This window comes from Mustela nigripes, chromosome 16, assembly GCF_022355385.1.
Source record: "Mustela nigripes isolate SB6536 chromosome 16, MUSNIG.SB6536, whole genome shotgun sequence".
Classification (NCBI taxonomy): domain Eukaryota; kingdom Metazoa; phylum Chordata; class Mammalia; order Carnivora; family Mustelidae; genus Mustela; species Mustela nigripes.
The window spans coordinates 16,707,663-16,719,137 of record NC_081572.1 but is presented as its reverse complement, the minus strand read 5'-3'; the positions used below and the strand labels follow the sequence as shown (position 1 = coordinate 16,719,137).

At 55.7% G+C, this 11,475-nt stretch overlaps 1 protein-coding gene across 5 annotated transcripts in view; it reads left to right on the top strand.

The window, feature by feature from the left end:
- The first annotated feature begins 1,800 nt into the window (after positions 1-1,800).
- CRHR1 (corticotropin releasing hormone receptor 1) overlaps positions 1,801-11,475 on the top strand; it is a 46,165-nt gene continuing 36,490 nt past the window's right edge. For all 5 annotated transcript variants that reach the window (XM_059380538.1, XM_059380542.1, XM_059380543.1 and 2 more), the window contains exon 1: positions 1,801-2,106. In XM_059380538.1, coding sequence (XP_059236521.1) covers positions 2,074-2,106 — 33 coding nt within the window. In that variant the 5' untranslated portion in view covers positions 1,801-2,073. The remainder of the gene's footprint in view (positions 2,107-11,475) is intronic.

Below are 11,475 nucleotides of genomic sequence, written 5' to 3'. Positions count from 1 at the left end.
TCTATAGGTGAGAACATTGAAGCTCTGTTAAATAATTTTTCAGGTTGATACAGCTTATAAGCAGAAGAGCCGTGGTTCAAACTCCGGCTAACTGACTCCAGAACATGCACTAGGCTCGACCACTCTGCATTTAACTTTTATTGAGAATAACACATCGGCAATCTGGCTGGGGCATCCGGGTCTTTGGGGCTTGCGTGGCGTGAGTCCGTGCTGGATTCAGCATGCCCAGCACTAACCTAACGGGGGTTTTGCAAGACTCAGGACTGTGTGCTTCATCTAGAAAGTGCCACCCTGTGTGGCTAAGCCCGTGTGACCAGCTGGCTGTCTGGACAATGCCTCTCCCCACTTGAGAGCCCCAAGCCCCTTCAGGGCCCAGTCCTTCAGGCACTTTGAGCTGGGAATCAGGAACCTGAGGTTGAGGCTCAACAGCTATGGGACAGGTAACCACCAGTCTGCACCTTAGTTTCCCCGCAAGAAAACTGTGCATGTTAAATCACACTATCTCTTAAAGTAACTCCCTTCCTGAGTGAAGAATCAGCTGGATCCATGAACGCACGGGTGTCTGCCCAATGTCATGAGTAGTGGGTGGAAAGGGGGATGGAGTGCAGCGGGACACGGGGTCCAGGGAAGTTAGGATCAGAGTTTGATTTCAAAGCTGGCTGCCCACCACTCTGGGACTGTGCTCTGCCCCGGAGTCCGGCTGGCTCTGAAGGGACTTTGCTTGGCGCTGCAGGCTGAGGCTTCAGCTTCCCCGTGAAGGAAGGAAGGAGTAGAAGAAGTCAAAAATTCTGTCCAAATGCAAGGGCTGCAGAGGAAAGTTTAAGGGACTGGAGGAGGTGGGAGCTGCTTCCCAGAGCTGGGGGTGGGGTAGGGAGATAGGGAGCCAAGCCTTCTGAAGACCCCAGGTCTGGAGCGAAACTGACCCCTCCCCCGAGGGTCCGGCCGACAGGGGGCGCTGGGCCTCCTCCACGCCCTGCTTGCTGTATGCCTAGCTGCACTACGCCCTGCCGTAGTGCAATGCGCGCTCTGCTTTCCCCTCCACCGTGCTCAGGTGCCAGCTAGTCCTGCAGGGCACAGCCGTCTCCCCTTCATCTTAGGGTTCCCGGGTTAAGCCCCTTGCCTGGACCAAATCGGGCAAGCGCTTAGTGTGGAATGAATGAATGAATGAATGAACGAACGGACGAGGATTCGTCCCGCAGAGCTTCGCGTCTCTGCGCGCACCTGGCGTGTGGGGGCCAAAGGTGCTGAGGGTCGGATTCAACGCGGGGACCCCGCTGTAGGGGGCGCGGCGCGGACCTTCTCCTGGTCGGCTGCGGGGCGGGAACTGCCCAAACGCAGTTCCCAGCTTCACCCGGTTTCCGCGGCGCCTCTGCTCACTCGGGGCTGCCCTATTCTTCAGTCTCCAATCGCCTCGCTCTCGTAGATTCACCTGAGCACCCCCCCCCTCCAAGTTCCCCCAGACTCCCTGGACTCCCGAGGCCCCAACCTCAAGTAAGGCGGGAGGAGGGAGGCAGGAGGCAGGAGGCTGCCTCCTCTCCCGCCCCCGCCCCCCCCATCCCGGGCTGCGGCGGCCGCCACCGCTGCCAGTGCGTCCCGCCGACTGCCGCAAACCCGGGCGCAGGGAAAGGGGGTCAGCAAGGCTAGGGCGCGAGGAGCCAGCCCGGAAGGCTGGTGGCGGGGCGCGCAGGAGGCGAGGGGAGCGCGGAGAGGGGCGCGGCGCGGAGGAGGGACTGAAGGGGAGGGGAGAGGGGAGGGAGAGAGGGGAGGGGACGCTCGGCGAGGGGGCGGGGAGTCGAGGCGGGGAGCTGCGCGGACCGAGGGGGAGGCGGCGGGGACGCTAGGCGGCTGTCGGCCGGGCTGAGTCAGGAGACGGCGGCCGGACTTGCCCGGGCCCGGGAGAGCGGGAGCCCGCGGGGCCGGGGAGCGCAGAGCCGGGCACCTCGGAGCCGGGCAGCGACACGGGAGCCCGGCCTCCCAGCCCGCGTCGCCGCCCCAGCCCGCCACCGTCGGCCGGCCCCTCTGGGATGTCCGAGGGACCCAGGCGTCCGGGACGGTGATCGAGCGAGCCCGAAGATGGGACGGCGTCCGCAGCTGCGGCTCGTCAAGGTAAGAGCGAGCGGGTCAGCCCTCGAGCGCGGGCGCCCCCAGCCCCGGGCCGGCGCGGGACGCGGGTGGGCTGTGGGTCTGATGGGGGTCACTGGGGAGGGCTGCGCACGGGTCCCTCTCCCTGGACCTCTGGAGCCGGCGTGGCGGGGGCAGGGAGGACTCAAGTGAAAAAAAAGACATCATTGTGGCGAAGCTGCTGGGATGTTGGCGGAGGAGGGGTCCGCCCACCCCGGCCACCGGCTCCGCGCGGAGAATCGCTTTAGGCTTTGGGAGTGAAAACTTGGTTCCACCGCCCACCCCAACCCCTCCCCCCCGATGCAGACCCCGATCCCGGGACAGGCGACTCTGGAGGTGGGCTCCCCACCGGCCTCACACCCTCTCACCAGCTCCCCGACTCCGCCCGCCCCCGCCCGGTTCTTGGGAGCTCCTTCCTGCCCCTTCCCCTGCTCGGAAAGCTGCGAGTCCGGGGAGACAAATGTCCCCCGAGTCTCGCAGCCTTTGATCAACATCGCAATCTCCGGGGAGGAGACGGTGCATCCGGCGGCGCCCAGAGCCCTGCGTGGCGGCCGGCGGGCGGGAGCCCAGCGCTAGCTGCCTGAGCCTTTGCACTCGAGAGTCGCTGCGCCGCGCGGCCGGCCGCGCCTGCTTCTCCGGCTCCCGGTCTGGCGACGCGATTCCGCCGCCCCGAGTTTAGAAAAAGTCCCCAGACCGCCCGTCCAGCGTTTGCCAGCTGAAGTTCGGGGGCGACCGGGAGTGCCTGCCGGCTGCGTCCGCCGTGAAAAGGCCAGGGGGGTGTCGTCAGTCCGGCCCGCGGGTGGTGACAGCCGCCACTTCCAGTGCCGAGCGCTTCCCAAAGCGGTTCGGCTCGCCGGGTGTAGGCGCGTCAGCAGCAGGCAGAGGGAGATGAGAGGTGGGTGGGCCTGGGCACCGCTGCCCCAGAGCCCTGCTCTGGCCAGAGCATCCGGACTCCGCAGGGTCGGTGTGCACCGCCTGGGGTACAAACACAGACCACACCAGCTTGACTGGGTTCAGGGCGTTTAAAAGCGATTACATTGAGAAGAATTGAATTGACTTGGGGGAGGGGTACGAATTTCATTTTTCCATCGGTTATTAAACCAACTGTGCGTATACTGGCTCACAGTGGTTTGATTTAAACCACCCGAATTTTTAAAAATGTTAACAGCTGCCGGTTGGTCAGTGGAGATCTCAGCAGTGACTAAAGCTTTCTCCATCCTCTCTCCCTCCCCAACCAATGGGTTGGTCTGATTGAACCCATATCCCCTCCCCCACCCATTAACTCAGGACTAAGGGTGAACCCAGAGATTATTTTCTGGGTGACCAGGAGATGGAGGAGGGAGGGAGGTTGAATAGATGGGATTGAATGAGAATATTTTCCGAAAGGCTAGTGTGTACCCAACCTTGATCTGAATTCACTCATTAGTTAGACTGAATTGGATCTTTTAAATGGATTCAAGGAATCGAATCGTAGGTTTTGGGTTTGTTTTGTTCTTCTTCTTTTTTAAGTTTACGTGGTAATACGTAAATGTTCTTTCTCTGGCCTTTCTTAGAATCCTGGGCAATTCTCTGCTTAGAATTGCCATATTTTTCTACATGAAAAAACGAATTTTTTTTCTGTCGTTATGTGTGTGTTTTTCCTTCTAGATGGTGACATGTGTATTTCTCCTACTAGATGGTGAGGTGTGTGCCCTTTATGTCTGGCCTAATGAACTCATTAGGTGTTTAATAAACACAGAATGAGTGAGAGGCAGGGAATGAATGGACAGTTCATGCTGGTTTCAATTAAATAATTACCTTTTTTTTTTTTCCTATTTATGTAGCATGTACAAGGTGCTAGGTGTTGTTTTACCTGCTTTGCAAATATTAAGTCACTTCGGCTTCCTAACAGCCCTAGGAAGTAGGGATTATTACTGAGGCACAGAGAGGCTAAGTAACTTGTTCCAGGTCACACAACCAGTGAGTGGAACCAGAATTCAAACCTAGGCACTGTTGTTCTAAGGTCTTGCTTATTAGCTTTGATCCGCGAATATTCACAGCCACTTAAGTCTCATCCTAGGCCTTTGCTGGATGAGATCCCTGGTAGTTCAGTCTGTTTGAGTCCAGGGGAGTTAATCCAACATCCAGCTCAGTCCTCAACAAGTCAGCCAGTGTTGGAAGAAGACTGCACTGGTTACAGGGGACTGGGGCCGGCGGGGTTGGAGGGGGTGCGGAGTGTAGATGTGAGTAAGTGACAGGTGAAATACCGTCTTTGCCCCCAGGAGAGAGGATGCTTGAACACCTCTGGGTCACCCACCCACCAGCTGCAGCTAGGTCTCTCAGGGAGACCCAAAGGTGGGGTCCAGGTGGGCTGCAGGTGTGAGGGCGGAGAAGGCAAAGGCTGGTGGGATAGCAAAGGAGATTGGGTTCTGAAGCTGGCGCTGGTTTTCTTGCTCTTGCTCTCATCATAATGGCAATCTAGTAGGATCACAGAGTCTAGAAACCAGAGGGGACAATTATTACCCCCTCACCCTCCTAACACAGCCACTGCCATCATTTTTGAGATAATCCCTTCAGCTCTTTCTCAAGTGCAGGTTTGGGTACCCTCGTGGCCATTGGGCACACCGTCATACTGCATCACAGCCCGAATCTGTCCCGGGTTATTCCCAAACCTCCAAAGGGAGCTTGTCAACAGCTGCTACTTCCTGCGAGTGAATATACTTTGGATCCTGCACTGGCGCACATTTGGACCATTTCCAAATTCTTTTTTGACAGATACGGTGGAGCCACTTTTTGACAGGAGCATTGGCAGGAGGGCAAAAAAGTGAGCCCAGAGTCGGGGGAGGTGCTCATGGGCCACCACAGACCAGGTACAGAATAGGAGAGCACAGCCAAAAACCAGTCGAGGCCTTCCGGATTCTATACGAGTCTCTAAGGAGGGCATCAGTCCAGTTCTCAAGAAGGGGACGGACCCGTGGAAAAGCAGGACACTGACCCAGAGCCTGTGAAGATCAGCTCAAGTGGAAAATCCATTTCTCACCCTCTCTGACATTGGCTCCTCAGAGAGCATCAGCAGCCAGCAGGGTTCAGTAGCACAGATGAAGGAGTTTGGAGGGTCCCTGGTGCCCCTTGGCTGCACCCCAAGCACCTATGCTGTGATGAGCTCACAGGCCTGAACCCGGGCCGTGGTGTGGCCTGGAAAGAAGGCATTAGGCACAGGGCTGATCATTTCTACAGTTACTTGGGTGGAAAGGCCATCAGCCTGGGATTTGGCAAACCTGACTTGGGTCTCAGCTGTGCCTTTAATCAGCTGTGTGACTTAAGGCAGGTCACCTTCCCTCTCTGAGCTGTTTCTCTATAAACAAGTGTATTGAATGACATTCCCATTCCTGGGTACCTTTCACATCTCTGTGAAAAATGTGTTTCTAAACACTCCTTAGGGCCATGAACTTCCATGGGAAGACTGGGCTGCAGCAGGTCTACTTTCCAGTGCTGTTCCTCCCCAGCTGCGGGACCTTGGTTTCCTTCACACTTGGATTCAATACCCTGTCTGAGCTTGAGGATTTCCAGTTATTTATTTATTGGTGCAGCTTTTTTTTTTTAAATAGATTTTATTTATTTATTTGATATATATAGAGAGAGACAGCGAGAGAGGGAACTCAAGCAGGGTGGGTGGAAGAGGAAGAAGCAGGCTTCTGGCTGAGCAGGGAGCCTGAATGCGTGGCTCAGTCCCAGGACCCTGGGATTATGACCCAAGTCTAAGGCAGGGGCTTAACAACAGAGTCCCCCAGGTGCCCCGAGCATCTCCGGTTATGAAATGAAGACAGTGCCCAACTCACAAGGCCCAGGTAAGGACAAGAGTGTTCATCCACGGAAAGAACCCAAAACAGCACCTGCCACAGAGTTTGTTTTCAGAGAAAGTTGCAAGGTGACTGCTCTCGGACAAAATGGGATAAGGCAGGAGAACCAACCAGAAAATGCTCTTGGAGGCTCAGTATATAGCATTTTTGCATCTTTCACTTTTCACAGCCCTGGACTTAAGAGTCCACTGCACGCCGTGGTCATTTCACGAATGTTCGTCGTTCGGATGGCGTTACCGCAGCTTCTTCCGGTTTACTATTGTACGATCAGAGTAGAGTGACTGCTGTTCCCACAAGACGCAGATGTCATGTCAAAGCCACCCTAGCAGAAAAGCCATCTCAAGGCGCCTGGGTGACTCAGTCGGTTAAGCTTCCGACTCTTTGATTTCAGCTCAGGTCATGGTCTGAGGGTCATGAGATGGGACCCCACGGGCTCTGCGCTGGGTGTAGGAGCCTACTTGGGATTGTCTCTCTTTCTCTTCCTCTGCCCCTCCCCTCTCTCTGTAAGAAAAAAAAAAAAACACAGAAAAAGGGAAAAAAAAAAAAGAAAAGAAAAGCCACCTCTAATGCTCTGATGCAGATTAGAACTGCCCTTAAGCCCACTATTTTAAAAAGGAAGGAAGATAGGAAGGGAGGAAGACAGCAAGCAACAAACAGCCAGTGCAGCACCCCAATGATTTAGAGGATCCTTTAAGGGTAGAGCCTTGTCTGGTGAAGCTCTAGCCCCGGTGCTGTGTCTGGAGGAGAGCTAGTTGGTAGCAGGTAACGTGGGCCTTTCTTGTTTCCTCCTCTGTGCAGAGAGGGATGGGGTGGTGATCTCCCCCAGCTCTGACTCTCCCCTAACCAAGCCCAGAATCAACAGAAGGAAGACTGAGCCCATTTTGGAGCTAAGACCAAATCTCAATTTTAGCTGCAGTTCCACATTCAAAGAACAAATTTGTTGATTACCAATGATCCCTGTTTACTAAGATTCTCTGAGTTCCTTTTCCAGTGCTTGTCTTCAGACTTGCTCTTGGCCAGCCAGCCCTCACTCTCCCTAATGTGGAGGTCAGCGTCTTTTTGTACAGGTGGGAACATCGGGTGAAGCAGGTTGTGGCCTCTAGGCAAGTCAGGTTATCACTCTGAACCTCAGTTTCTTCATCTGTAAAAAGGGAGTAAATAATACCTACTTTATGGGATTAATCATAATGATTTCATGAGATGTCAGGTGTGAAATTAAGCACAATGGCACAGTGTCTGGCTTAATAAATAATTAGCTAGAGTAGTCACTTAATAAATCTTAACAAATTTTATCAATCCAAGGCAGACCCTCAAAAGATGGGGTAAGGGAATGGGAGGTGGAGGAAGGAGTTCTTGGCAATGGAGAATCTCCTGCTTGGGGAGTCCTTGTCACAGTCCCTGGGGAGAAGGGATGGCATCACCTGCTGTCAGCTGAGTGCCAAGGTCAAAGAACAGAAGTGCCTGCAATTGACCCTCTGAACATCTGTCATGTGAAAACAATTGATAATAAAAGTGAGACATGTAGGAAGGATAATACAAAATGATTAACTCACTGATGCAAACAATTATTTTGAAAACAACTAGCTGGACTGCTTTTTTTTTTAAAGATTTTTTTTATTGATTTATTTGACAAACAGAGATCACAGGTAGGCAGAGAGGCAGGCAGAGAGAGGAGGAAGCAGGCTCCCTGCTGAGCAGAGAGCCCAATGTGGGGCTCCATTCCGGACCCTGAGATCATGACCTGAGCCGAAGGCAGAGGCTTTAACCCACTGAGCCATCCAGGCACCCAGAAAACAACTAGCTGGGGTGCTTTAAGCAACAGAGTCTTCACCATTCCTTTGCGGGGTAAGCCCTGTCTGCTTTGGCAAAATGGAGGAGACTGGTTGGTGGGGAGGAGGGAGGAAGCCTTGGGGAGCATGGTCATAAACTTCCTTCTCTGTGAAATGGCCACATCGAGATGCATTTCTGGGAGACAGGTCCCGTGTACACAGAACTGCCGATTCAAATACTCTTGCCAAACACTTTCTTTGGCCAACTGTCTACACAGTGGCCGTGAAACTGTTTCAGGGACAAATGAAAATACTTAGGAGGACTCTGCCTGCCCTATAAACACAGGTAATTTTATGACCCCACCCCAGCCCTATTGGGCCCTTGGTGGGGGGCAGCCCCAGTGAGGTGCCTTAAGGAGGGGTTCTTGGGGTAGGCACCTGCCCCCCTTTACCTGCCCATCTTTATCCAACCTCCAGCCAGTCTGGCCGTGAGCCGAGCGCCTAGGTCAGAGTCCAGGACAGAAACTGGCCAGACTGGTCCAGCTGCTTCCATTGCTTTGTTCTAGGCTGTCACACAACAGTTTGGAGTTTTAACCGGCAGTCAGGGCTATGGTGAGGCACAGGGGGGCCTTTGGGAGGATGCACTGCTCTGTGTGCCTGGCAGGTACCTGGAGCCCAAGAGCTGAGAAGCAAGCCTAGTGGGAGTGATGGGCTAGGGAGAGAGCGGGCTGTGACATTTCATTTAACCCGCGGGGACTCCACCCCGGGGATCCATGCTTCCCCAGCCTCCTTGGCAGAGTGTGGAAAGGTGCTCATGGTTTCCAGAAGTACGTGGGGTCAGAGCTGGGTAGGGAGACGAGACTGGACTCTGCAGGCTGGGGGAAGAGACTGGGGTGGGGGTGGGGGACTCCCCTGGGGGAGGGTTGAGGGAAAGCCCTGGGCTGGATAAGCACCATCCTCAGGGCTCCAGGCACCCTTCACCCCCCACAATCCCACTAACAGAAGCAGCCTGCTCAGGGTGGACGATTTTATTATGATACAAGATGTGGGCATGCAGACCAACGGCGACGAGGCAGACAGAGAGACAGAAACTAAAGTCGATGCAGAGGTGGGTACCCCTGGCTAAAGTTGGCGTGAGAGAGGGAGAGATCTGGTGGACAGAGGAGGGAGTAAGGGAGAGAGAGAGGGAAAGACAGAAAGAGGTATAGTAAGAGAAAAGACCCGAGTGTCCTTTTTGGTCGGTTTGCTTTGTCCTTCTGTACCCCCAGCACCCAAGAGAACGCGTGCCCCTGCTTCTGAGGCCAGAGACAGCCTTTTCCCTCTTGATTTCTTCTAGGAGAGCAGGGCTGGACTAAGGCTGTGAAGGCCACAGATGGGCACCCCGATAGGAGCCCTCCCCACCCTCCCAGCCTCCTGCCCCCCCCCCCCCCCCGCCCGGGACTGAGTTCCCCTCCCCAAGTTCAGAGGGAACAGAGCCTGCTGCCTTTGTGGTCCTAAGTGACCCCCAGCATGCAGTCTGTCTCTTTCACACACACACACACACACACACACACACACACACAATCCTTGAACCACCGGCTTTTGTAACAGCATGACCCCACCCGCTCCCCCTCAGATGGTCACCACCCTGTCTTCCCCAAGCACAGCTGAACCGGGGAGGCTGGTGTGTGGCATCCCCCTGCCTGAGGCCAGGGCTGGAAGACAGATGCCCAGAGGAGCCGCTGTGCACCCAGGGGCGGTGGGCTATCTCCATGGTCACTCCCTGGGCCACACAGGCCTGGCTGGGAGGCCAAGAGCCTGGCCCCTTGGAGGGAGGCCTGTGTCCTGGGCTTGGTCTAGCCCCCCCCCCTTCTTCCTTCCTCCTGCCTTTTTCTCCAGCCAGCTTCTCTTGTCCAGATGAGCCTCTTCCAGGAAGCCCTCCAGTGGTTGTTCCTGTGCTTGCTCTAGCTCAGGGTGGGTTCTCAAACAACAGGGGACCCTCTAGTTCTTTGGTGTGCCCCCCCCACAGGATGCTCGAAATATTTGCTAACCAGACCCCACACGGACCCCTAGTCACTCTCTTCCCCTGAGCCCTTGCTCCCACCGTAGACTCTGAGCTCCACCAAGGCGCCGGGAGGAGTCCCTTAAATACACACACACATACAAAGGCCCCCAGCACCCAGTCCAGTGCTCACACCCACACCCAGCCCCCAGATGCAGAACTCAGGGGAGGGCGTCTCCTGGTTCCTGCTCCCTGCTGCACGTTTGCAGTGCGGGCAGAGGTGCTATGGTGACAGGAGACACAGAAATGACAAGCTACACAGATAGTTCCTCTGCCTCTGCGAGTGGATTTATGAGTCAATGGTGGATCGAGGGCTATGATGTCGGCACCACTTAGTAACATTGAACAATTCCAGCCCTGCCCGTGTCCCACCCCCATCCCCATAGGGCCAGGACATTTGTCTACGTGTGAAAACAAGGGCAGCATTTGGCTTCTGGAGGGGTTCTGGGCAAGGTTGGTGGGAGATGTTGTTGAAGGGATATTTGGAGCTGGGCTGACAGAGGAGCAAGATCCTTCTCAGAACCTGGGGTGTTCGGAGAGCAGGGCACTGTGGTCCCCAAGCAGGGGCCAGGGAGGAGGCGTGGTGGCAGCCTGGGGTTCCCTCTGCAAGACTGCCCTGGTTTTGCTGGGAATGAAGCATGAGTAGCCAGGCAAGACCGAGGTGGGCAGAGGACGACACCAGAAGAAAGGAGTGGGCCAGTTCTTGGCTCCCTAGGGGGGATTCTGTCTTTCAATCCACAACGAAACCCCCAGTTCCTTATGGGAAGGGGTGGGGCCGCCTCTGGTGTTTTTCTCTCCATTTTGTGGGGCCCTAATGGTTTTGTTGTTAATGCTGCCGCCAGGTTGTGAAATACAGGGTCCGTGCACCGTGGCAGGGCACATGTGCGACCCTGAGAAGTCAAGCACCCCTCCCAACACCCCCCCCCCAGGAAGAAGCGCTCTCCCTAACGCTGAGGGAGCAGGTGCCTGGGGTCCGAGGCAGGTCTGCCATGTCCCGGCTGGGTAACCTTAAGCAAGTCACGCAGCCTCGCCAGGCTTGGTCCTCCTCTGGACCTTGGTGGAAAATAAAGGAGGACATGCTGTGTGGGGAGGAGCCCGCCCCCAATAAAACTCACTGAGTGAGACCTGCTGCTTTTACTGGGGGGCCCCACCCCTCCCCTCTGCTGCCCTGGACGCTGGCCCCAACCATGGAGCCTCCTCCAGGGGGCCTCCCTGATAAGTCAGCCGCAGTCTGCTCTCCTCCAGCTAAGGCAGGGCTTCTCACACAGGCTGTGGGGAGGGACGGCATGGAGTTTTCCAGAACGAGGCAGACGGGCACCTGGTCCCACGGTGTGTGACGGTTGTGCAGCCTGTACCACACGCCCACCCTGGAGAGGTGGACGACATCTGAGTTGGTCTAACCCTGTTCAGTGAGATGCCTCTATTGACAACACAGGGGGTGGGGGGGGGTTGTCTGAGCGAAGACAGTTCACTTCGGCGTCTCCAAATGCTTACTCTCGGTGACAAATGGTTTGCAGCGCAGCAGACATCCTGACTACCCTTTGAGTACCCGGTGGTCTAAAACCCTCCTTTGGAGCCAGGATTGATGGCCCAGAATCCCTGGTTCACTTTTCATGGGAGCCTGGCTGCCGGCCATGCATGTGCCTCCTGCCATCAGGACCCAGCGACACAGCGGCTCTTTCTGGCCACGGAGGTTGGGGACCTG